Source organism: Rhinichthys klamathensis, unplaced genomic scaffold (genome assembly GCF_029890125.1).
Source record: "Rhinichthys klamathensis goyatoka isolate OS25496 unplaced genomic scaffold, OSU_Roscu_1.1 h1tg000157l_1, whole genome shotgun sequence".
Taxonomy (NCBI): domain Eukaryota; kingdom Metazoa; phylum Chordata; class Actinopteri; order Cypriniformes; family Leuciscidae; genus Rhinichthys; species Rhinichthys klamathensis.
In genome coordinates this window covers 420,741-448,474 of record NW_026606692.1, presented here as the reverse complement: position 1 = coordinate 448,474, position 27,734 = coordinate 420,741, and the positions used below count along the sequence as shown (strand labels likewise).

Here is a 27,734-nt window from a genome sequence, read left to right as displayed (position 1 = left end):
GTCCACATTAAAACGACTGAAAACGCGGATCACGTGACCATTCACCAACACTGGGCATGTGCGTGCTGGTGTAAACACAACTTCATTGATAAAATTATCCCACCATGCTCTGGGTTAACCCCAAACCGACGCTCCATGTACGGTCAACGCCGCCGCTGCACATGGGAAATGTCACAGATCGCTCGAATAATAGCTTGACTCCGGCGCATGTAGGCAGTTATAGCGTTGTAAAATGCAGAATTTACTTGTACAACAGCTGCTAGCAAAGATATACGCCACGACTGATGACACCCAATCATAGAGCCGAGCGTGAGCCGCTACTACGTCATCGTTTCTAAAGTCCTCCGTTTTGACCCGTCTACACTAAAACGCCCTCCGGAGATTCAAAACGAAAAACGGATCGGCAGCGTTTCTAAACTTCTCCGTTTTGGGTCTCCGTTTTAGCCGTTTTAGTGTTGACGGGAGGTGCAAACGTAGCAAAAGGTCTCCGTTTTTAAACGAAAACGCAGTAGTGTGGACGGGGCCTTAGAGTTTGCACTAATCTTACACCTGACGAAAACGGGTTCAAGTATCTTGGGGTCTTGTTCACGAGTGAGGGAAGGCGGATCGACAGACGGGTCAGTGCAGCTTCTGCAGTAACACGTTGATGTACCGGTCTGTCGTGGAGAAGAAGGAGCTGAGCTGCAAGGCGAAGCTCTCGATTTACCGGTCAATCTACGTTCCTACTCTCACCTATATGGTCATGACCAAAAGGACAAGATCCCGGATACAGGCGGCCGAAACGATCCCTTAGAGATAGGGTGAGAAGCTCGGTCACTCGGGAGGAGCTCAGTGTAGAGCCACTGCTCCTCAAGTCAAGTCACCTTCATTAATGTAGCGCTTTTAACAATGTGGATTGTTCCAAAGCAACTTTACAGTGATAATAGGAGATTAAAGTAACAGATTGTTTAGGCTTTACAGCAGCTCTGGGATAAAGTTATTCTCCAGCTAAAGTTAGTTTTGATTGATTCACTTCCGTCGCAACGATCATTATTAACTTAGGGGCCGCTAACACGACACCGTTCAAACAGAAAACTCTTAAGTTCACTCTACGCAAACTTTAAAAACGCGAACCTTTAAGAACGCTGATGGCGCACACGCGTATTAAGAGTTCATTCTATAGGTATACGCGTTTGAATATATGTGCGCAGGCATGTAGTCCTTCCCTAAAAAAAACAACCCTTAACAAACTACTTGTCTGGCCTTAAAATTTATAATACAGAATTGTATCGCTTTGGTGTAACCGGAATTATCCCGACAACGATTATCTGTACAGAGGTAAAGAGAAGGAGGCCTTCACGGGTAGGGACCAGTGACACTTCAGGACTGCGTTGTCGTCGCGTCCTTCATCAGATCTGGATACGGCCTGGATCCGGCGGACTGTGGTAAACCTCCGGATAAACATCTCCCCAGACACTCTCCTCCGCATCGAGAGGGGCCAGCTGAGGTGGCTCGGGCATCTGTCCCGGGAAGGTGTCCCACCGGGAGGAGACCCCGGGGAAGACCTAGGACACGCTGGAGGGATTATGTCTCCCGGCTGGCCTGGGAACGCCTCGTGTCCCCCCGGAAGAGCTGGAGGAAGTGTCTGGGGAGAGGGAGGTCTGGGCGTCTCTGCTTAAACTGCTGCCCCCCCGACCCGGGATAAGCGGAAGAAGATGGATGGAAGAAGATGGATGGATGGACATATCGAATTAAAGTACTGTAGAAAGACTGAAATAGTATTTCCTTGTAAAACTATTTACACCTTAAAAAAAAAAAAAAAAATTTATAGAGTATTAATGCCATTTGATAGCAGAAATAGTTTATATGCTGTAAGTAAAAACTTACATTCAGTTGCTGTTAATATTTCCTAATTTCTTAGGCTCCACTTCTGATGAATCTTGTGTAAGACTACTCTTGAGTAACTCTTTCTGTTATGCTCAAGACTCACACATACATTTGAACTTTTGGCCTCACTTATTATTATATTTCTTAATATGCCATCTATGGTAAGGGTTGATCTGTGTGCTCTATGATTGGATGGTCTGCACATTGTGGATGGTTCTGCTGGACCTTAGAATATATATTTGAATCTCATATAACTTAAAAAGGCAATCAGTTGCCTCAAATTTTTTAAGTTAAGAAATTCAAAGTTTAAGTAAGCAGAACTGACATATTTTTATTTTGTATTTGTACATTTGAATTGTTCTTAACTTGAAATGTTTGAGTACACTAATTCATACATTTAACTTAAAATTTCATGTAATCTCAATGTGAACACTTTTATTAGTATAAACTTAGCTAGCTTTAACAAGCTAGTTTGCTAACATACTATTTTGTTAATATCTTAACAATAATAATCTATACAGTAACACTTGCAGTAATATAAAGGTTTTATTTGCTCTCAAATCAAGCTCATGCACCACTTGTCACCATGATGGTAACTATCCTAAAACCAACATTAACAGAAATTCTTCTAAATTAGCATAACGAAACATTAATCATTACTAAATCACCCGCTTAACATTAATCTTGCACAAAAAAAAAATTGTATTACACTTAATTTTAGCATTTACTCTCCCTTTCGAGTGCCATCGGCAAAGCATGCTGGGAAATATACATCCCAGCCGTTTCAGTTAAACTTAAGTTCGTCTAAATTAAAAGAAATAATTTCATACAACTCAAAACAATGAAACAGTTCAGTTTACTTAAAATATATCCATTCTGTGAACTTGAAAGAAAAAGAAAGTGCTAAATACTCATAAAAGTTAATTTGACTGAACTAATTAGTTTAATTTAAGTTTTTCCTACTCAAACCAATTAAGTATTTTGAGCGTTAGGGTTTACAGTGCATGACTTATTGATCATATCATTATTTTTACAGTAGTGATGACCTTGGCGTCATGCTTTATTTTAACCTAAAAGGAAAAGGCGATGCACACTTTAAAATCCACCAGAAATAACAAGCAACGCTGGCATGTTTTGGATGCACTAATTCTGATCTTGAATATAGTTTAGGAGATAGTGTATCGATCTGGACAGCACTATTTATTTCTCTTGACACAGTGCTTGTAAAACTGTATGATGAGCTTGTATGATAATTGCTCCTCGACCCGACACGCCAATTCGTATTTCCATTTTTGGCGTGCTATCAACACGCATAATCGCTTTTCAGCGTGTTTATCAACGCCTTTGACTTAACGTTATATTACTGTATTATGTATATATAGATATATGACCTACCCCAACCCCGTCCCTAAACCTACCCGTCACTGGGGTTAATACCATTTATGAGTCTTCTCCTACCATCCTAGGAAAAGAAATATCGCTCCACAGATGTAGATATAGATTTTGCTTCGTTTCGCTCGGACATTTAACGGCGTACACATACACGCGGAATCACTCGGACATTTAACGGCGTACACATACACGCGGAATCACTCGGACATTTAATGGCGTAGACATACACGCAAAAGATTTCGCCGTGGACATACACGCGGATAGCTCAAAATGCGTATAGATAACACGCCACTTGACTTGAAAGTGGCGTGTATGTTTACGCAAAGTCATGATGTCATGTTGCCTGTCCAGTACATGATCGTTTTATCATGCAAAACACACGACAAATTAATCATTGGCATCTTGGATGAGTGATACAAATCTTCAAATAGGTTGTTGTGTTCTGACAGCATTGACATCAATGGAAGTAATGTGGGCTTGTCTGTAACGCACTTCCCCATAGCCAAAATATCATATAATTAAGATTATGTGTTGACAGATCATATTGCCTGTGTGTTTTGATGCGACAAAAATGAATGCAAATGAATATACAGATGATTTACCAGGAGCTGTTCATCAGAAGAGGGAGGATCAGCTCAGGGGTTTAAACTCATGATCACCACAGTTCGTTTCTCTGAGGAACCAGCGGCTGGATGAGGAGCATCAGACCACATTGCAAGTATTCACCTCTTCTAAAAACAGATTGTTGTTAGATCTACTAGTATATTTGCATCTCAGCATTCTCTCATTGTTCAGTAAACATATCCTTTAAACAATACATTTACTTAGAAGCAAAATTGATTGTAAGAAGGGTAACAAAACTTACAATTTGGTCAAACTTGAGTCTATACCATGATCTTCACTTTAGAACTATTTGCATTAGTCAAATTGGTAACACTTTATTTTGATGACTATAAGTAACTTTGCGGCTACTTGTCAACTATCAGTCATTAGAGTATTAGTAGACCTTCTGCTTAATGTCTGCTAACACTTTATTGTGATGCTCTTCAACAGACATTATACTGACTATAACTTTGCAACTACATGTCAACTTATTCTAACCCAAACCAGTCTACGAATACTCCACTAACACTCTGAGAGTTATTAGATGTAGTTGTAACTTATAGTCAACAGAATGTGTTAAAGGGACCATCAAAATAAAGTGAAACTGTCAAATTAATTATAAACCTGTATATAGTAGTTCTTAATAGTTTTATGAGATGTATGGAAAAAAAAGTCGTTATTGATGAGCTAATAGTAAACTACCACATTCGACTATCCACTATTACTTACCAATTAGATATTCAGAGTTAATAACTATGTTAATAGTGCGTTCAGACAGTCCATGCAAATTATTTTAATTTTATTTATTGTTATTATTGTAATTTATTTATTTTTAATATTATAGCTATTATGGAAAATAATTCAAATAAAATTCAGCTTCACATTGAGACTACAACAGATCCATATCTTATAATTTCACAAGTGTTGAAATGTACTGTTTAAACAGAGTTTGTATGCAGAATGCAGTGTTTTAGGTGTTTGAGCAGCCTTTACTGTAGGTTATTGTGTGAAATCAGGTCGTATAATTGTGGGATATTCTGCGCGCAGTGGGATGGTGGGAACTCAACTGGCTTAATAGTCCAGGCAAAGTAGCGTTTTACGACAGACTAATTGTAAAATATTTTTTTGCAGCTTAGATCATTTCTATGAGGTGTCCAGAACAACACACTAAAAGTCCTAAGAAATCCTAGTTGAGGAAATTATGTTAAATTCTCATCAATCCGAGATGTGTGCCAGTAAAGCCAGACAACAACACACCCCAATGGGGCTATTTTTTCCCTTTACTCCTATCAAAATGAAACTTTTCACAGATTTTTTTTGTATTACAAGTTTCTTTGAAAATGAATTTTAATATGCAAATGGCCTACACTAATCGAATATGCCCATGACACACCCTAATGGGCATATTCGATTAGTATATTGCTCATTTGCATATTCAAATTCATTTTCAAAGAAACTTGTAATACAAGTTGTATTGTAAAGTTTTACTTTTCATGTATACTTTTACTATGTAAAGTTTTATTGTGGTAGGAGTAAAGGAAAAAATAAGCCTATTTGGGTAGGCTATATTCGATTAGTGTATAGCTCATTTGCATATTACAATTAATTTTCAAAGAAACTTGTAATACAAAAAAATTTACTTTCCATGGATACTTTCATTGTATTAAGTTTTATTTTGATAGGAGTAAAGAAAAAAATAGCCCCATTGGGCTGTATTGTTGTCTGGCCTTACTAACACACATCTCGGATTGATCCATCATTGTTAAAGATCTATCTTATTTTGCCTGGACTATAATTATTCGGTTAGAAAGAACTGCAGCTACTCCAGAGTGAACTTGTCCATTCTCAATATTTATTAGACCATAAAATTGCAAGTCGTAGACAGGTTTGCGTGCATAGCCAGCCTACACATAAAAGTGGTTTCTGTCAATTCTGTGAGGATGATAAATATAAATATGACATGACAGAATATACACAGATAGCCTAATACCTGTACACGGAGAAGTTAAAGTTGTATGAAGTAACAGCAAACCAGAGCTTATTGAAATATATGGGCTCTAAATCTAAATGCTCATATTAAACAGACCGAGCTTCCGCTTCCGCTAACAAGAGGTGTCAGATTACAAAAGTGTGTGCACTGCTCTATTACTGCCATGCGCTCTTTGTAACATTACTAATATGCCGATAAGACATTGGATAAATATTTAATTCAACATATGACAAGAAACTCCCTTTCCCAAATGAATAAACATCGGTGACGTGACAAACTAACAGGATGACTCGTCGAACACTGCGCCGATTGTAGGCTACGTACTAAGTTATATTGACACAATAATATTTCTGAGGTAAAATAAACTGAATCACGCACTGACACTCTCTGAAAAAAAATCTACATTGACATTAAATATCTCTACTTACGTAGTTATGAACGCACAGCAATACCACACAAAGAAAAATACTTTTAGAAACAATGCCAGGAAAACTCCCGGTAGGCTACTGGATGCTGCCGTCTGAACAAGTTCGACTCCCGCATGCGTGAGGCGGGGAATTACATACAATAATAAAGTCGTGCCTGAAATCCTAGAAATTCAAGTCAGACATTCAATGCCATAAAAGAAGAAAAGTATCCTCGCGCGCGCGCGCACACACAGACACACACACACACACACACACACACACACACACACACACACACACACACACACACACACACACACACACACACACACACACACAATCTCACATAAATGTTATTCCATCAAGGCCACCAAAAAGTAAAAAGGTGCAGTGCACAGAGCAAAACGTTTTCAGGGTTTATCAGGGTTTCCAACCCTTTATCAGTAAAATACATTTCCAAACATAGCCTACACTGCTTTTATTTAAATTACAGGACATTCCTACTAATATAAACATGCATATATATTTTTTTTAGGTTATATTAATACAAAGGGCGTTGCTTATATTTTTACATTATTTAAGTCCATTACACAACCTATCTTATATAACATTTTAAAGTAATTAACATGACCTTTGGCATTATCATCATTGTAAATATATATTTACACTAGGCCTACAGAAAACAATTCAGGGGAAATTCCTCATTCAAGCCTTAACTAACTTCAAGTCAAAAGTCCATTTACAATCCCTTTGTAAAAGTCTAAGTTCAACATTACCTCCTCTTTGAAGATGTAGCCTACAATTTGTTCAATAACTATGTATAAACTAAAAAGTACCCGTTTCTAATTAGACTTTGGTTTCGAGAAATAAAACCGAGTGGGTGTCAATTTCCGCTTTGCTTTTAATAGAGTCAACCATAACGTTTAAAGATAGAATGAAGTCATCAAAACAGTTTTGTATCAGGGTTGTTTTGATGACTTCATTCTATTTTTAAAAATATGGTTGACACTATTAAATTTAACGCAGACACTGACACCTACTTGGTGTGGATCCTTTTCTTCTTTCATGGCATCTCGTTGGATAGATGCACATCTGTTTATCATTGCTGAGGTATTCAATGCCAAGTAGAGAACAAGAACAGTCTCTGAAATGCTATCAATTTTAGGACATCTACTTTGCATGATGTGCGCTCTTTAACAATGTTTTGTATGTTTTCCTTCTGCAAGAACAACTATGCCGAGTAAAATTTACTACGGCTCGAGTAACAGCTCAAGTGACAACTGCACCGAAGTGGACCATCTCATTAAGCGCTACTACCTGCCCGCCGCATACGGTGCGATCTTCATCATGGGCGTTGTGGGAAACATCATAGCTCTGCTGGTCTACGTGCTCAAAGTTCGTCCCTGGAAGAGCAGCACCATCATCATGGTGAACCTCGCCATCATTGACCTTCTCTTTATGGTCAGCTTGCCCTTCTTGGTCTACTACTACGTCCTTGACGACACCTGGACGCTGGGGGTCACCATGTGCCGCTTTGCGCGATTCATGTTCCACTTCAACCTCTATGGCAGCATCCTCTTCCTCACCTGTCTGGCCATCTTCCGGTACGTGGCGATTGTGCATCCGTTTCACATGCAGAGCATCAAGCAGAAGCGATGGGGCGTGTTGGCTTGCGTCTTGGTTTGGGTCGTGACAATAGGCGAGTTAGGTCCGATTTTTTACATGTTTGAGACAGTGACAACGGACAATAAGACATACTGCTTGGACTTTGCGAGCAACAACGTAAAAATGATCTGGCCATATAGTTGGGCTTTGACCGTCCTGGGATATTTGCTTCCTCTGGTCGTGGTCTGTCTTTGCTATTGGCGCATCATTAAAGAGCTAAAGAAGGGTCCTCATATGGGAAGCACGACACGGGTTAAAGCAAGGCGACTCATCGCGTTGATATTGACTTGCTTTATTGTTTGCTTTCTTCCCTATCACGTGCTACGAGCTCTGAGAATATACACGAAACTCACTTTGGAAACCCACTGCATTCTGGATCGTGGCGTTCACGCCGTCTACATTATTTCGAGGCCGATCGCTGTACTTAACATAATTTTCAACCTGCTGCTCTACACGTTGTCGGGGGACTTTAAGCAGGCCTTAATGGATCTGTTTAAATCTGACCAGCTCATGGGGATCGGTAAAGTGGCTGTGATCAACAAACCCACGACCAATATCACATACGAGCAAAGCAGCTGAAACTCAAGCCACTGTTTCAGTCTTACGAGCCACAGTCAATGCCACTGTGAAATAACCAATTTATGAAGGGATACTTCACCTAAAAATTAATGTTCTGTAATCATTTACTAACTCTCATGTCTTTCCAAACCTGTATGACTTTCTTACTTTTGTGGAATATAAAAGTTGATATATGTAACCTCTTATATAATATATTTTTTGTAGAACTTGTTATAATATTAAGGGATATTCTTAAGCATCAGGCCAAGAAAATAGTCTAAACCCCCTCAATCATAATATAATCACCTGAATGTACTGCCTCAAGTGGTTTTATACTGTAAATGTAGCTCAACCACTAGAGCCTGGTGCTAACATGATGGGAATGCATTAAATGACTAAATGCAAGTAACTTTGACTAAAGGTGTCTGACAAATGCATGAACATAAATATGCATGTAACCAACCCAAGGTCATTTCATTACAAATAGTCTTTGTTGGCCTCAACATGTCAATTGCCTATGGGCGCCACTATTGTCAAAATGGCCTTGATGTAAACAAACAATGATGCTTATCTGTAAAGATGGCATTGCATTACTCCTGTACATTGATGGTATCTATGTTTGTGGCAGCTGTATGTCTGTGTTTATTCATTGTGTGCTTGCTTTCCTTCATAAACATTGACTTTATGATGATGGCGTAATGTAATTTGTTTGTCACACAAGATTAACAGCAGTAAAAGTGATTCACATTTGCATTGTTTACTTGTTGGCATGTACAGTAGCAGGGGCATCATTAGTGGGGGGGAAAGCCATTGTAAGCCCACAAGACCGCAAGTGCAAATGAACTGTGCCATTTCATTTAGGATAGGAAAAAAGAGTTGATTTTGGTTGGAGACCTAAATATCAACTGGACTGAGAAGTCAAAAAGGAAAAAACTTAAAGATATAACAAGTCAATATGACCTAAAACAATTAATACAAGGTCCCACCAGAATCACTCCATCATCTCAGACACAGCTTGATCTTATTTTTAGTAATAAACCAGAAAGAATAACTAAAACATTTAATTTTTTAACAGGGTTATCGGATCATAATTTGACAATGGTATCAAGGAAATTAACGAAACAAAGGTTCCTATACCAGCAAGAAAGTAATAAGGTTTTAAACATTATACCAAAGAGGTTTATTAATGAGTTTGAAAACCAGTTGAAACAACTAAACTGGAGTGAGATCCTTTCTACACAAGACTTAGAGGTTGCTTCTAGGAGCTTAATGATTAAGGTTAATAGTGTTAAAAATGAGTTCAGTAAAAAGTGTTACACATGCTAAAAAAAAGCAAAATCTGCCCTGGCTTAATGAACAAATATGGAATTTGATGAAGCAGAGGGATTATGCATTGAAAATTGTAATTAAGTCAGGGTTAGCTCATCATAGGAGAACTTTTAAACAGCTACGTAATAAGGTTGTAAATGAATTGAGAAAGGCAAAGGCAAAGTTTTTTATTGATATTATAAATGATTCAAAAGGTAACAGTAGGCAAAATTGGGAAAATATTAATAGAGTGTTAAAGAATACCAGAAAAAGAAATAAAGAGTTTGAATTAAAAGTACATGGAACCTTAATTACAGATAAAGATAAAATTTCTTCTATGTTTAATAGCTACTTTATAGATTCAGTTCAGGATTTGGCACAAGGATTTGGTATAAGAGAGAGGGTCATTACACCAGCAAATGATACTCTGCCACTGTTTAGCATCTCTAAAGTGCCAGAATCTTCAATAATTAAAACCATAGGCAAGTTAAAGAACTCAAAGGCTAAAGATGCTTTTGCTTGTGATTGTGTATTTTTGAAGAAGTATAAAAGTATCCTTTGTACTCCAATTGCTCATCTGGTAAATCTATCTATTGAACAAAGTTTTTTTCCCAATGCCTGGAAATCAGCTGTAATAACCCCCATATTTAAGGCTGGAGATGCAACTAATATAATTAACTATAGACCCATTAGTATCCTTCCTGTGGTCTCCAAAGTAATGGAAAGGATTGTCTGTGACCAGTTGCTAGCCTATTTAAATCAAGGTCATTTTCCACTGCACCCTATGCAGTTTGGATTTAGGAAACATCATGCCACAGAAACAGCTACTTGTTATTTTGTCGAGCAAATAAAATCTAGCCTTGACAATGGAGGGGTTGTTGGGGCTGTTTTCCTTGATTTTAAAAAGGCGTTTGATAGTGTAAATCATAATGTTCTGTTATCCAAACTGTCAAAGTTTAATTTTTCTCACAATGCTCAGACATGGATGGAATCTTATCTAGATTCAAGAAAGCAGTGCACTAGGATTAATGATAGATGTTCCTCCTTTGTTAACTGCACTATCGGAGTCCCTCAGGGATCTATTTTAGGACCAATTTTATTTAGCTTATATATTAATGATTTGCCATTGATTTGCCCGGAAGTTCACATCCAAATGTACGCAGATGATACAGTTATTTATACCCATGCGAAATCTAGGGAACAAGCCGCAGTGAAACTTACTGCGGCTCTAACCAAAGTATCAGACTGGTTAACTCTCAATTGTCTTACTCTTAACGTAAGCAAAACAGTGGGTATGTATTTCTCTGTCAAGAAGAATGTTGTACGACATCAGCCTGATATCTGTATCATGGGAGAGACAATACATATTGTTGATCATTTTAAGTATTTAGGATTAATTATTGACTCTAACCTAAGTTTTAAAAAACACATTAAAAAAATATCCAATTGTGTCAGAGCTAATTTGGCAAATTTTAGAAATATAAGACATCAGTTACCAATGGCTGCAGCTAAGTTGTTATTACATACGATGATCTTTTCACATTTATCTTATTGCTCCACAAGCTGGTCACAGGCGGGTGGGACTACGATAAAACCCTTATGTTCCCTTTACAAACAAGCGGTGAAAGTTCTGGATAAAAAACCGAGAAACTACCACCATTGTATCATTATAAAAAAATACAACTTATTAACCTTTGACAGTTTTTTAAGCTTTGCTGATATGTGTCTGATGTATAAATTGATACATGATCTTGCACCACCCCCACTCAAGCAATGTGTGTCCTTTTGCAGAGATAATGTAAGGGTCACCAGGGCTTCTGTAAGAGGTGACTGTTATACTCAATTTAGGAAAACTAAATTTGGACAATCAGCTTTTTCATTTGCAGTGGTTGAAAAATGGAACTTAATCCCACATTACATTAGAGATTGTGCAAGCCTTAGTGGTTTTAAAAAGTCCGTAAAGACTTGGCTGAAGGCGAATCAAATATGTGATCATTGACTCTTTTATATATTGTATATTTGTATTCTGTTTTTTATGTGAGTACTGTGTGTTTATGTTGTCTTTTTCTTTTTTTCTTTTTTTTCCCTTGCCCGGGGACCACAGATGTAAATTAGCCGTATAGCTAACTCTGGTACAGGGCTTGAACTGTGCATGGTCCCTGATAAATAAACTAATAAATAAATAAAAAAATAAAATAAATTTGGGACGTGGGCTGTGTAGGCGCCTCCCACGACCACAGCATGCATGCAATTTGCATAATTTGATTGGTTGTCTAGGAACATTGCAAAACACTAATTGGCTGTGAGGGAGAGCGGACTCGCCGGAGAGGAGCAGTCATCTGAGTGTGGTGTTCTTCGAGTCGTGCCGCCCCAGTGTGCAATGTTCAAACAAAGATCAGGCAAAAAGAGGAGGAGTGGAAAGTAAACAACGGAAAACAATTCCTCAAAAATGTTTTTCCAAAGAGACCAAGTGAGAAAATATATTATTCGAGCGAGGCGACGGCGATGCCTCTGTTTATTCTGTGTGAATAGATGCTTGCTCCTCGGGAGTCCGCATTTTCCTCTTTAACGAGAAACAACTTTGTAGCAATGTTCAGGGAAGAAGGAGGCGGGAACCGGCGGACAATCAAAATAAAACTTTTTTTAAATGAAATAAACACAATACCTGCCAGCAGTCCCTCACGGAACTGCTGGCTACCCAAAATAAAATATAACTACCTGCCAGCAGCCCCTCACGGACGACTGCTGGCTACCAAAATAAAATAAAACAAAACACAAACAAAAGCAGGCCTGTTCCTCTCTCTCATCCACTCCGTCGCTCCTCCTTTATGCTTCCGCTCCTCCGTGAGAGATGCGAGACCGGTGAGCTTCACAGGTGCTGCTCATTAGCAATCGCACCACCGGCCTCGCGATGTTCTCTCACGTCCCTCGGCCGTCCTGCTCACCACATACCCCCATCACCCCTCACAGGCCGGGGGGTACACCCGGGCTGTGCCTACTCCCTCCCCCCGGCGGCGGCGATCCCTGGGGGATATGGACCGACGAGCCGAGGGAAACGGAGACGGAAGCACGAGGAGCGACGGACACGAGAGAGGGGAGAGAGGAAAGAAAAAAATTGGTCCGGCTCCCACAACGCGCTGCCATCTTGTCCCTCACCAGCTGGGCGATCTCCTCCGCGGTGCCCGGCGGCGACGCTGGATGGCCCTCGGTGGACGCCTCGACGCTGCCCCGCCCCCGGTGGACCGCGACAGCTCCTCTGGTGCCTTGGGCAGACGGCAGGAGTCCCCCGCTCCCTGCTCCTCCCATTCACTGGCGGATGACAGTAGGCTCCGGCCCACGGCAAGCGGCGGTGACTCCTCCTCTCCCTCCCGGAAGGGCCCCCCCTCCATTCCCAGGCGGTCGGCGGCGAGCTCGGGCGTCCCAACGGCAACTCACCCCAGCGCCCCGCCTCGAGCGTCCATGACTGCGAGTCCCCCGCTCCCTGCTCCTCCCCTTCTACGGCGGACGGCAGCAGGCTCCGGTCCGCGGCGGCGACTCGCGCACCATGCTCGATGGCACCGCGGATTCCCCACAGCGGCGAGGTCCCTCGGACACGGGTTTCGGCACCAGTGTAGCAATGTTCAGGGAAGAAGGAGGCGGGAACCGGCGGACAATCAAAATAAAACTTTATTTAAATGAAATAAACACAATACCTGCCAGCAGTCCCTCACGGAACTGCTGGCTACCCAAAATAAAATATAACTACCTGCCAGCAGCCCCTCACGGACGACTGCTGGCTACCAAAATAAAATAAAACAAAACACAAACAAAAGTAGGCCTGTTCCTCTCTCTCATCCACTCCGTCGCTCCTCCTTTATGCTTCCGCTCCTCCGTGAGAGATGCGAGACCGGTGAGCTTCACAGGTGCTGCTCATTAGCAATCGCACCACCGGCCTCGCGACATTCTCTCACGTCCCTCGGCCGTCCTGCTCACCACAAACTTATATATAACACTCTTTCCATACTCTAAACACAGAAGTAACACGAAAAGTGTGAGATAAATGTGAGTGTGAGATGTTTAGAGATAAACTGTAAATATGGAAACCGTCTCGATTACGTATGTAACCCCCGTTCCCTAAAGGAGGGAACGGAGACATACGTCGGATGACCGATGAATAGGAATCTCGCTAGAGAAGCCAATCTACTTTGAGTGTAACTAAAACAAAAAAGATAATTGCATCAGCTGCGCTGCATTGTGGCACGCGCGTATATAACGAGTAGGTTTTAATTCTTCAGGTTTCTGTTGAGGAGCCGAGCCGGTGACCCTTTCAGTCGGTCACTCTCCCAAAGCGCCACAGCTGTTGACCCCATCCAGCGCCCTGTCCCATCAGGTAAGAGGGAGTAGGAGGTTTACACAGAGCGCTGGATGGGGTCAGCAGCTGTGGCTGTGGATAGAAGTCTATCACTGCTGTTCCGACTCAGTGAGACTATTGGATAACACTGGGAAAGTGTGCCCTTTTCCATTGGAAAAGGAACACTGCGGAAGCAGCCACATCCTTCCCAGAAGGAGTCATATGGAGATAACATATGCACTAACCTCATGGGGTTGTTTGCATATGGAATTACTGGGGTGACACCAATCTCCTAAGAGATGGGTTCTCCCAAGGGAAGGACACGGGCTTCCGCTTAGGAGCAACCACGGAAAAAAGCAACATATGGGATCCCCGCAGGGTCATACATATGGTACCCAGCCTAGACCCGGTTCTCAAGGATTCAGCGGGATATAGGCCTGGCGACAGACGCTCCGCCACGTCCGGCTGCCGAGGGTGACGGAGGACTCAACAGGTTTTTACTCTGGAGACATGAGCGCAACCGTGGGCGCAGCAAGCCGACAAGAGACGCCTCGCCCGCCTCGCCCTCCTAAAGAACCTGACGAGCAGGTCGTGCTTCCCAACCAACTTGCCTCCTATGGGGTCGTGATATGCAGAAATAGCGGCAGCATAAACTCTGAGGGTGGAGAGAAACAGCCTTCGCTCCAACCCGTTCTGCAGGAAGGAAAGCACGACGCTAATCGAACATCTTCAGGGGTCCTCTCGGTGAGAGGAACACCACTCGATGAACAGGTTCCACTTCGACGCGTAAGCGTGTCTTGTAGATGGTGCTCGTGCCGAAGTGATGGTGTTAAGTACCTCTGGGGGTGCTGTGCAAAGGAACCCTCTAAGAAGGATTAGATCGACGCAGAGGCATGGGGACCCCACCTCTTTCGAAGTATTGGAGTCTCGACTGCAACTCCGACATCGTCATCTTCCCGCAGTTGGGGCATGACTCATCCATGAACGCCACCTCAGCGCGCTTGATGCCCAGACATGTGAGACAGCGAACGTGCACACACGACTCTCTCTCTCAATGCTGAAGCACGCATGGGAACAGTAGCAGCAACACAGACAGGGCTTGTGTAGATCTTGCATTAAAATATTAAAATGAGATGGCATCATTTTAGATGGCTTGATTATAAAAGACTGTAAAAAATATATATTTATAAATCAAAAGCTATTAAAAACATTAAACACTCAAAAGATCCATCACGCTACTGCAGCTAGAGCTCCTATTAATGTTGCTGAGAATGAGTGAAGGTAAGCCCAGAGTGTAGTCAGGCAACTACAAATCCAACACACTTGTAACATTTTTACAATAAGACAATTAAAAAAAAGGTAGAGGTATCTACACTGTTGAATAGTTTGGAATACAAAGCACAATGTCTGTTAATAAAACACAATTCCAATAAAATATTGTTAAACTGTCATTTGTATGTCTAATGGGATACTGGGGTGCTCTATTTAAAAGCATATACAAATATTAGTGTTATGTAAGGGATAATGCACACTCACCTAAAGGATTATTAGGAACACCTGTTCAATTTCTCATTAATGCAATTATCTAATCAACCAATCACATGGCAGTTGCTTCAATGCATTTAGGGGTGTGGTCCTGGTCAAGACAATCTCCTGAACTCCAAACTGAATGTCAGAATGGGAAAGAAAGGTGATTTAAGCAATTTTGAGCGTGGCATAGTTGTTGGTGCCAGACGGGCCGGTCTGAGTATTTCACAATCTGCTCAGTTACTGAGATTTTCACGCGCAACCATTTCTAGGGTTTACAAAGAATGGTGTGAAAAGGGAAAAACATCCAGTATGCGGCAGTCCTGTGGGCGAAAATGCCTTGTTGATGCTAGAGGTCAGAGGAGAATGGGCCGACTGATTCAAGCTGATAGAAGAGCAACTTTGACTGAAATAACTACTCGTTACAACCGAGGTATGCAGCAAAGCATTTGTGAAGCCACAACACGCACAACCTTGAGGCGGATGGGCTACAACAGCAGAAGACCCCACTGGGTACCACTCATCTCCACTACAAATAGGAAAAAGAGGCTACAATTTGCAAGAGCTCACCAAAATTGGACAGTTGAAGACTGGACAAATGTTGCCTGGTCTGATGAGTCTCGATTTCTGTTGAGACATTCAGATGGTAGAGTCAGAATTTGGCGTCAACAGAATGAGAACATGGATCCATCATGCCTTGTTACCACTGTGCAGGCTGGTGGTGGTGGTGTAATGGTGTGGGGGATGTTTTCTTGGCACACTTTAGGCCCCTTAGTGCCAATTGGGCCTCGTTTAAATGCCACGGCCTGCCTGAGCATTGTTTCTGACCATGTCCATCCCTTTTATGGCCACCATGTACCCATCCTCTGATGGCTACTTCCAACAGGATAATGCACCATGTCACAAAGCTCGAATCATTCCAAATTGGTTTCTTGAACATGACAATGAGTTCACTGTACTAAAATCGCCCCCACAGTCACCAGATCTCAACCCAATAGAGCATCTTTGGGATGTGGTGTAACGGGAGCTTCGTGCCCTGGATGTGCATCCCACAAATCTCCATCAACTGCAAGATGCTATCCTATCAATATGGGCCAACATTTCTAAAGAATGCTTTCAGCACCTTGTTGAATCAACGCCACGTAGAATTAAGGCAGTTCTGAAGGCTAAAGGGGGTCAAACACAGTATTAGTATGGTGTTCCTAATAATCCTTTAGGTGAGTGTATAGCGAGGCGGTTGTTATAGCGAAACCCCCCCCCCCCCCCCCCCGACAGGTTGACTAGGAGCCCGACACGAAGCGGAGGGGTCTTAATCAGCCTGAAGAGGTGGTATTCGCTATAACAACAGCCTCGCTATACATTATCCCGCTTATTACATGGCTACCTACCAAATAAATCAATAATTTGACTCAAAATATTGATTTAAAAAGGAGTTTATTGATTTAAAAACTATTGTATTGCTTCCGCTAAAGAAAATAGTCCGTTCCGTCTCTGAACTGCGTCCATGGCAACGCTCTGTTTTTCATGGCAACGGTGTGTTATACTTAGCAGCGGTGTGTTATCAAGAAATAACAGACCGCATTCTACATTGGAATTCTACCAAGCCATATAATAAACTCTATTAATGATATACAGTACAACCGGTTTTCTATTAATTTTCTAGTGCTATATATAGCTATAAAAGTGTGATAAATAGCGTATAGATCATGGGATGATGACTACGGGGGCCACACACACACCGCTTTGCATAGGGCCGGTGCTACGGCACTGTACAGTAGTACTACATTCAAAGCAGCGGTAACTGTGTTTGAATAATATCTGCATGGGACAATTGACTCTGTGAAGTGAAACTCAAACTTCTCAACAAACAAACTGTTTAATTCAGAACATTTTTAATCTCAGTTGCTCAGTTGAAAGTATTTTCTCTTGTATAACAGCATTATACGGAATTCCAGCTGATGTTTATGTTTAGAGGTTTTACAGTCAAGGAAGAGGAATTGTGAAGCCTCCATCAAACCCTATTAAGATGCAAAATAGGGCTTCTTCTTTTTTTGTAATTTACGCAAATTTAAGTCACCACTTTAGTGGAAGGGATTAACTAATGAAACAAAATTAGATGAAGTTCCTCATCGACTTAAATATCTCACGAATCATCTCAGATTTCATCGGTAGTTCACACACGAGGAAACACCTCTCATTGACTAGATGAAAAGGAAGAAGCAGCTCCTGCATATTTGTTGTAAATAAACATTTGTTTAGTCTCCAAGGTGATTCAATCTAAGAACAAAATGAAACTTGATTTTCCAAGTTTCCCGGTTAACTGTATGAGAAGTCCACATCAGTGAAATGAAATCACATGGTGTTTCTCTAGATCTGCAGTGCAAATTGCAGTTAAGAGTTTGATGGTTTGTGGATCATGATGACTTTAGTTTATATGTATGGAGACATTCCTCTGTCCACAATCTGCGTCTCAGTGTAGACAAGTTTTATATAGTAACCAGTGACAGCTAAATATACAATTATGCAAAAAGCACTGTTTCTGTGATGCTGCATATAGCCATTGACATCACAAAAACAACTGTTTCTCAATCCACCTTTGAATGAGGTGTCTTTCTTTCTTGAACCAACCCCATGAGAACATTTCTCTTTCACAACTCAGAATACATTCCCCCGGTTCCACAGACAAGGCTCAAGCCTCCCGGGCTAAAATGCATGTCTGAGCTGTTTTAGCTGAAAGCAACTTGCACTGATATGTCTTAAACATATCTTAAAATATGTCAGTGCCATTGTTTTGTCTCAAGATGCACACCAGTAATGTTTTTTTTTTCTTCTTTTTTTTTCCTCGAAGGCATGTTTATAAAAGCTACTTAAATGCCCTAATTGAACTAAAGCCTAATCCTGGTTTAATCTAAACCCTGTCTGTGAAACCAGGCCACTGTGATATACTACATTTCATGTGAGCATAAACTTGGTCTAAAGTATAAATAAAAATGGCACAATTAATTTATAGTTGGCAGGTAAGAACATAAAACTTATGGGTAAAAATTTGATGTGAAAGTTTTTTTTTAATTCATATTCAAACTTTTGAAGTGAGATAAATCAAGAGAAAAAGTCTCCATTTGCCCTGCATTTTATGTCATTGCTTGGAGAAAAAAAAAACTGAGACAAAGAAATGTCAGTCGTGTCATGACCAGTCATAATGAATATATTAGGACATGATCAATATACTGTATGCTGATCATCATGAAAGCATTGATACACCATACTGTCCTGTAAAAAAACAAAAACAAAACAAAAACACAAATCTGTGCAGATTTACTGCTAAACGGAAACAACATCACTAAAGTGTTTTCATAACTGACACACAGTATGATGCCATTTAATTTTTGCATTTCACTGGTATTTATTGTTTTATTTCCTGCTTTCACACACGCATGTTATGTCACACAGCTGTAGTCTCCCAGTGGCACACGATAGACTGAAACCAGTTCACACACTTATAGAAAGGTTGTAATGATGCTGAAAATTCAGCTTTACCATCATAAAAATATATAACATTTAGTAAAAAATCAAAATAGAAAAGTTAATTTAAATTGTAATAATATTTCACAATATTACAGTTTTTACTGTATTTTTGACCACATAAATGCAAACCTCAAACTTTTAACAGTGATGTAATACAGCCTTGGTGAGCAGAAGAGATTTCTTTCAGAAGCATTAAAAAAAAATCCAAACTTTTGACTGGTACTGTATATACTGTAGTCTATTATATCATGCCTGTATAGCGTTTCAGTTTATATTTAAGTGTGAGTATCACTCCCTCCAGTGGTTAAATTGGAGAACTTTCCCTAAGATTGATTTTTCCCTACAATTTCCTAAGGTTGATTTAATTATTGACTTTTTGATCATATAATTTTTTACAGTGATGACCTTTATTTATTTTAACCTAAAAGGAAAAAGCGATGCACACTTTGAAATCCACCAGAAATAACAAGTACAGTACCACTTGCAATACATTGACTTCCGTTTTGGATGCACTAATTCTGATCTTGAATATTGTTTGGGATGGATAGTGTATCGATCTGGACAGCACTATATATTTCTCTTGACACAGTGCTCGTAAAACTGTATAATGAGCTCGTATGATAATTGCCCCTCGACCCGCACACCTGACCTGTCCTCTAGGCCCTACATGATCAGTTTATCATGCTAAACAGTGACACATGACAAAATAATCATTGGCATCTTGGATGAGCGATACAAATCTTCAAATAGGCCATTGTGTTCTGACAGCATTGACATCAATGGAATTAATGTGGGCTTGTCTGTAACGCACTTCCCCATAGCCAAATGTCATATGAAGATCAGACCTGTGCGGCTGCGGCTCTAAATCCCGCCCATAGGATCATGTGTTGACAGATCAGATTACCTGTGTGTTTTGATGTGACATAATTGAGTGCAAATGAATGGGACAGACATTTAGCACCAGGAACTGTTCATCAGAAGAGGGAGGATCAGCTCAGGGGTTTAAACTCATGATCACCACAGTTCGTTTCTCTGAGGACAGCGGCTGGATGAGGAGCATCAGACCACATTGTAAGTAGTCACCTCTTTTAAAAACAGATTGTTGTTAGCTCTACTAGTATTTTGGCATTTAATTATTTTGTAATTGTCCAGTAAACATATCTTTTTAACTATAAATTTATTTAAGGGTTAGTTAACCCCAAAATAACATTTTGGCATTAATTACTCACCCTCATGTCATACCAAACCAATAAATCTTTAGCTCACTGAACACAAATGAAAATCTTTTTATGAAATCTGACAGCTTGTGGTTTAGTCCAAAAGTTTGAAGATACTTGATCGCTTTATATGATGAAAAGATTTAGTTTAGTCTTTTATTCACTTATAAAAATTAATCAACTCACACATCAGTTGTGGTAAACGGAAGCTCAAGCATGTTCACTTGACGTGCAAATACCAATGAGGTTCATTCTCGTGTTACGCAGCAAGTTTGAACTTCAGCAAGAACCAATGAGGTTCATTCTCGTGTTACGCAGCAAGTTTGAACTTCAGCAAGAACCAATGAGGTTCATTCTCGTGTCACGCAGCACGTTTGAGCTTCTGCAAGAACCAATGAGGTTCATTCTTGTGTTACGCAGCAAGTTTGAGCTTCTGCAAGAACCAATGAGGTTCATTCTCGTGTTACGCTGCAAGTTTGAGCTTCTGCAAGAACCAATGAGGTTCATTCTCGTGTTACGCAGCAAGTTTGAACTTCAGCAAGAACCAATAAGGTTCATTCTCGTGTTACGCAGCACGTTTGAGCTTCAGCAAGAACCAATGAGGTTCATTCTCGTGTTACGCAGCAAGTTTGAACTTCAGCAAGAACCAATAAGGTTCATTCTCGTGTTACGCAGCAAGTTTGAGCTTCTGCAAGAACCAATGAGGTTCATTCTTGTGTTACGCAGCAAGTTTGAGCTTCTGCAAGAACCAATGAGGTTCATTCTTGTGTTACGCAGCAAGTTTGAGCTTCTGCAAGAACCAATGAGGTTCATTCTTGTGTTACGCTGCAAGTTTGAGCTTCTGCAAGAACCAATGAGGTTCATTCTCGTGTTACGCAGCACGTTTGAGCTTCTGCAAGAACCAATGAGATTCATTCTAGTGTTACGCAGCAAGTTTGAGCTTCTGCAAGAACCAATGAGGTTCATTCTTGTGTTACGCAGCAAGTTTGAGCTTCTGCAAGAACCAATGAGGTTCATTCTTGTGTTACGCTGCAAGTTTGAGCTTCTGCAAGAACCAATGAGGTTCATTCTCGTGTTACGCAGCACGTTTGAGCTTCTGCAAGAACCAATGAGGTTCATTCTCGTGTTACGCAGCAAGATTGAGCTTCTGCAAGAACCAATGAGGTTCATTCTCGTGTTACGCAGCACGTTTGAACTTCAGCAAGAACCAATAAGGTTCATTCTCGTGTCACGCAGCACGTTTGAGCTTCTGCAAGAACCAAAGAGGTTCATTCTTGTGTTACGCAGCAAGTTTGAGCTTCTGCAAGAACCAATGAGGTTCATTCTCGTGTTACGCAGCAAGATTGAGCTTCTGCAAGAACCAATGAGGTTCATTCTCGTGTTACGCAGCAAGATTGAGCTTCTGCAAGAACCAATGAGGTTCATTCTCGTGTTACGCAGCAAGATTGAGCTTCTGCAAGAACCAATGAGGTTCATTCTCGTGTTACGCAGCACGTTTGAGCTTCTGCAAGAACCAATGAGGTTCATTCTTGTGTTACGCAGCAAGTTTGAGCTTCTGCAAGATCCAATGAGGTTCATTCTTGTGTTACGCTGCAAGTTTGAGCTTCTGCAAGAACCAATGAGGTTCATTCTCGTGTTACGCAGCACGTTTGAGCTTCTGCAAGAACCAATGAGGTTCATTCTCGTGTTACGCAGCAAGATTGAGCTTCTGCAAGAACCAATGAGGTTCATTCTCGTGTTACGCAGCAAGTTTGAGCTTCTGCAAGAACCAATGAGGTTCATTCTTGTGTTACGCTGCAAGTTTGAGCTTCTGCAAGAACCAATGAGGTTCATTCTCGTGTTACGCAGCACGTTTGAGCTTCTGCAAGAACCAATGAGGTTCATTCTCGTGTTACGCAGCAAGATTGAGCTTCTGCAAGAACCAATGAGGTTCATTCTCGTGTTACGCAGCACGTTTGAGCTTCTGCAAGAACCAATGAGGTTCATTCTCGTGTTACGCAGCAAGATTGAGCTTCTGCAAGAACCAATGAGGTTCATTCTTGTGTTACGCAGCAAGTTTGAGCTTCTGCAAGAACCAATGAGGTTCATTCTTGTGTTACGCAGCAAGTTTGAGCTTCTGCAAGAACCAATGAGGTTCATTCTCGTGTTACGCAGCAAGATTGAGCTTCTGCAAGAACCAATGAGGTTCATTCTCGTGTTACGCAGCAAGATTGAGCTTCTGCAAGAACCAATGAGGTTCATTCTCGTGTTACGCAGCACGTTTGAGCTTCTGCAAGAACCAATGAGGTTCATTCTTGTGTTACGCTGCAAGTTTGAGCTTCTGCAAGAACCAATGAGGTTCATTCTCGTGTTACGCAGCACGTTTGAGCTTCTGCAAGAACCAATGAGGTTCATTCTCGTGTTACGCAGCAAGATTGAGCTTCTGCAAGAACCAATGAGGTTCATTCTCGTGTTACGCAGCACGTTTGAACTTCAGCAAGAACCAATAAGGTTCATTCTCGTGTTACGCAGCAAGTTTGAGCTTCTGCAAGAACCAAAGAGGTTCATTCTTGTGTTACGCAGCAAGTTTGAGCTTCTGCAAGAACCAATGAGGTTCATTCTTGTGTTACGCAGCAAGTTTGAGCTTCTGCAAGAACCAATGAGGTTCATTCTCGTGTTACGCAGCAAGATTGAGCTTCTGCAAGAACCAATGAGGTTCATTCTCGTGTTACGCAGCAAGATTGAGCTTCTGCAAGAACCAATGAGGTTCATTCTCGTGTTACGCAGCACGTTTGAGCTTCTGCAAGAACCAATGAGGTTCATTCTTGTGTTACGCAGCACGTTTGAGCTTCTGCAAGAACCAATGAGGTTCATTCTCGTGTTACGCAGCAAGATTGAGCTTCTGCAAGAACCAATGAGGTTCATTCTCGTGTTACGCAGCACGTTTGAGCTTCTGCAAGAACCAATGAGGTTCATTCTCGTGTTACGCAGCAAGTTTGAACTTCAGCAAGAACCAATGAGGTTCATTCTCGTGTTACGCAGCACGTTTGAGCTTCTGCAAGAACCAATGAGGTTCATTCTCGTGTTACGCAGCACGTTTGAGCTTCTGCAAGAACCAATGAGGTTCATTCTCGTGTTATGCAGCAAGATTGAGCTTCTGCAAGAACCAATAAGGTTCATTCTCGTGTCACGCAGCACGTTTGAACTTCAGCAAGAACCAATGAGGTTCATTCTCGTGTTACGCAGCAAGTTTGAACTTCAGCAAGAACCAATGAGGTTCATTCTCGTGTTACGCAGCACGTTTGAGCTTCTGCAAGAACCAATGAGGTTCATTCTCGTTTTACGCAGCAAGTTTGAACTTCAGCAAGAACCAATGAGGTTCATTCTCGTGTTACGCAGTAATTTGAACTTCAGCAAGAACCAATGAGGTTCATTCTCGTGTCACGCAGCACGTTTGAACTTCAGCAAGAACCAATGAGGTTCATTCTTGTGTTACGCAGCACGTTTGAGCTTCAGCAAGAACCAATGAGGTTCATTCTCGTGTTACGCAGTAATTTGAACTTCAGCAAGAACCAATGAGGTTCATTCTCGTGTTACGCAGCAAGTTTGAACTTCAGCAAAAACCAATGAGGTTCATTCTCGTGTCACGCAGCACGTTTGAGCTTCTGCAAGAACCAATGAGGTTCATTCTTGTGTTACGCAGCACGTTTGAGCTTCAGCAAGAACCAATGAGGTTCATTCTCGTGTTACGCAGCAAGTTTGAACTTCAGCAAGAACCAATGAGGTTCATTCTCGTGTTACGCAGCAAGTTTGAACTTCAGCAAGAACCAATGAGGTTCATTCTCGTGTCACGCAGCACGTTTGAGCTTCTGCAAGAACCAATGAGGTTCATTCTCGTGTTACGCAGCAAGTTTGAACTTCAGCAAGAACCAATGAGGTTCATTCTCGTGTCACGCAGCACGTTTGAGCTTCTGCAAGAACCAATGAGGTTCATTCTCGTGTTACGCAGCAAGTTTGAACTTCAGCAAGAACCAATGAGGTTCATTCTCGTGTCACGCAGCACGTTTGAGCTTCTGCAAGAACCAATGAGGTTCATTCTCGTGTTACGCAGCAAGTTTGAACTTCAGCAAGAACCAATGAGGTTCATTCTCGTGTTACGCATCACGTTTGAGCTTCTGCAAGAACCAATGCAGTTTGTTCTTGCGCATCAAGCAGGTTTGGTTGACCTTCTTTTTATGTTCACTGATCAACGTTTATATGTGAATAAAAGCCTAAATTCAATCTGTTCATCACAGCGACCAAGTCTGTTTAGAAAATTTAAACCAAACCACTCAATTCATATTATATTGTTTAAAAATAGAATGAAGTCATCAAAACAGTCCTGAATCAGGGTTCAGAGTGTTTTGATGACTTCATTCTATGGTTAAACAATATGGTTAACAATGTGGATCCTTTTCTTCTTTCATGGCATCTCGTTGGATAGATGCACATCTGTTTATCATTGCTGAGGTATTCAATGCCAAGTAGAGAACAAGAACAGTCTCTGAAATACTATTAATTTTAGGACATCTACTTTGCATGATGTGCGCTCTTTAACAATGTTTTGTATGTTTTCCTTCTGCAAGAACAACTATGGCGAACCACGTTTACTACGGCTCGAGTAACAGCTCAAGTGACAACTGCACCGAAGTGGACAATCTCATGAAGCGCTATTACCTGCCCGCCACATACGGTGCGATCTTCATCGTGGGCGCTGTGGGAAACATCATAGCTCTGCTGGTCTACGTGCTCAAAGTTCGTCCCTGGAAGAGCAGCACCATCATTATGGTGAACCTCGTCATTACTGACCTTCTCTTTATGGCCAGCTTGCCCTTCTTGATCTACTACTATGTCCTCAATGACACCTGGACGCTGGGGGTCACCATGTGCCGCTTTGCGCGATTCATGTTCCACTTCAACCTCTATGGCAGCATCCTCTTCCTCACCTGTCTGGCCATCTTCCGGTACGTGGCGATTGTGCATCCGTTGCACATGCAGAGCATCAAGCAGAAGCGATGGGGCGTGTTGGCTTGCGTCTTGGTTTGGGTCGTGACAATAGGCGAGTTAAGTCCGATTTTTAACATGTTTGACACAGTTCCAACGGACAATAAGACATACTGCTTGGACTTTGCAAGCAACAACTCAACAATCGTCTGGCCATATAGTTGGGCTTTGACTGTCCTGGGATATTTGCTTCCTCTGGTCGTGGTCTGTCTTTGCTATTGGCGCATCATTAGAGTGCTAAAGAAGGGTCCTCATATGGGAAGCAAGAGACGAGTTAAAGCAAGGCGACTCATCGCGTTGATATTGACGTGCTTTGTTGTTTGCTTTCTTCCCTTTCACGTGCTACGAGCTCTGAGAATACACACGAAACTCACTCCGGAAACCCACTGCATGCTCGACCGTGGCGTTCACGCCTCCTACATTATTTCGAGGCCGATCGCTGTAATCAACGTCATTTTCAACCTGCTGCTCTACACGTTGTCGAGGGACTTTAAGCAGGCCTTCATGGATCTGTTTAAATGTGACCAGCTTATGTCGAAGACTAAGAAGATCATTAAAGTGGCTGTGATCAACAAACCTACGACCAATACCACATGTGAGCAAAGCAGCTGAAACTCAAGCCACTGTTTCAGTCTTACGAGCCACAGTCAATGTCACTGTGAAATAACCAATATATGAAGGGATACTCCACCTAAAAATGAACGTTCGGTCATCATTTACTCACTCTTATGTCTTTCCAAACCTGTATGACTTTCTTACGTTTGTGGAATATAATTATGATACTGAAATATCTGAAACACTTCCAATACTCATTTTCCATATAGCCTAATAGATACACAATACCAGTTGCGCTTTCTCTCTCTCTCATCTCTCCGACAGCGAGTTACACACAAACCCACCTGCTCTCACTCGTTTCATTTGCTCCGGATGAATATTGTTGGTGTTACAGGACTTGAATTTCAGCATGGGATTGTGCATAATTGTACTCGTTCCCGCAGATTTTGTGCTCACACCCAAAGTGCGCGCGCATAAAGCTGCCTCTCAGTACTAAATTGAGTTCTTTTTCACTGCTTTTTGTGCTTAAATACACACAAAATGATGTCAAAATGTCGGTCTTGGCGAGTATTCATGTAAACACAGTTACAGTGGATGTAAAATGTTGAGAAAGAAAACACATGTTTAACAGTATGGACCCATGTGTCAGGTCTTAAAGTGACAGCAGCCTAATATACCTGCTGCTGAATTGTATAGTATTGAAAATGTAGCTCAACCAGAGCCTAGTGCTGCTATCAATGCCAAGGTCATGGGTTTGATTCCCAGCAAATGCATCATGAAACGTCATGACGTCTCACAAATGCATGAACATAAATGTGCATGTAACCAACCCAAGGCCATTTCATGACATCCCACCCATGTCGCCATCAGCATGTCAATACCCTATGTGCGCCACAATGGTCATAAAATGGCCCTGATGTAAACAAAACAATGATGCTTATCTTTTGCAATGTTCCTGTGCATCTATGTTTGTGGCAGCTGTATGTCTGTGTTTATTCATTGTGTGCTTGCTTTCCTTCATAAACCTTGACTTTATGATGATGGTGTAGTATAATCTGTTTGCCGTACAAGATTAACAGCAGTAAAAGTACTTAAAAAGACATTTGCATTGTTTACTTTTTGGTATGTACAGAGTATAACATTTGGTCCCACTTTATTTTAAGTGGCTTTAAGTGCAATGTACTTACATTGAAATTAATAATTTGATACAATGAACTTATTGTGTACATACATACATGTTTTTACATTGTACTTTTGAAAATACCTGCATGTAATTACAGATGTAATTAATTTATGTATAATTACACTGTTGACCTTTCCCTTACACCTTAACCCACCCTTATACCGAGCCATATCACACACACCTGACCCTAACCGTACCAGTATCACACCTCAATAGCAGCAAAATTGTTTTACAATACAACATGAACACAATAAGTACATTGTACTTTGCCCACACATTGGGTGGGTATCAAAGGACCTGCCTTAGAATGGTTTAAGTCTTATCTGTCAAATAGGAAGTTTAGTGTTAATATTGGGGAATATTCTGCTTTTCTGTCTTGTGGTGTTCCGCAGGGATCCATTTTAGGTCCAATTCTTTTTTCGCTATATATGCTTTCATTAGGGTCTATTTTCAGGAAACAACAGGGGTTGTCGTTCCACTTCTATGCGGATGACCCTCAAGTTTATTTACCCCTAAAACCAAATTGTGATGGACTGGAAAAAATTGGGGCCTGCATATCTGATGGGAAAGCTTGGTTATCTCAAAA

The 27,734-nt window shown here is 41.2% G+C and overlaps 2 protein-coding genes across 3 annotated transcripts; both read left to right on the top strand.

Annotated features, from left to right (window-relative positions):
* Positions 1 to 3,864: 3,864 nt before the first annotated feature.
* oxgr1a.1 (oxoglutarate (alpha-ketoglutarate) receptor 1a, tandem duplicate 1) lies at positions 3,865 to 26,227 on the top strand. 2 transcript variants are annotated; one of them, XM_056258631.1, is made up of 2 exons: positions 3,865 to 3,972; positions 24,993 to 26,227. In XM_056258631.1, exon 2 carries the CDS (start codon positions 25,000 to 25,002, stop codon positions 26,020 to 26,022), a length of 1,023 nt encoding a protein of 340 aa, XP_056114606.1. In that variant the 5' UTR covers positions 3,865 to 3,972; positions 24,993 to 24,999; the 3' UTR covers positions 26,023 to 26,227. The 2 variants fall into 2 exon arrangements, with proteins under 2 accessions (XP_056114606.1, XP_056114605.1); XM_056258630.1 differs by lacking the exon at positions 3,865 to 3,972 and adding an exon at positions 20,136 to 20,242.
* LOC130090982 (2-oxoglutarate receptor 1-like) lies at positions 7,491 to 8,525 on the top strand. The gene has a single exon (XM_056258632.1). The coding sequence runs from the start codon at positions 7,492 to 7,494 to the stop codon at positions 8,500 to 8,502; it is 1,011 nt and encodes a 336-aa protein (XP_056114607.1). The 5' UTR covers position 7,491; the 3' UTR covers positions 8,503 to 8,525.
* Positions 26,228 to 27,734: the final 1,507 nt, after the last annotated feature.

Bases quoted from the DNA above. Each gene is read 5' to 3' on its own strand.
- LOC130090982 (XM_056258632.1), top strand. From the start codon at position 7,492: ATGCCGAGTAAAATTTACTACGGCTCGAGTAACAGCTCAAGTGACAAC.
- oxgr1a.1 (XM_056258631.1), top strand. From the start codon at position 25,000: ATGGCGAACCACGTTTACTACGGCTCGAGTAACAGCTCAAGTGACAAC.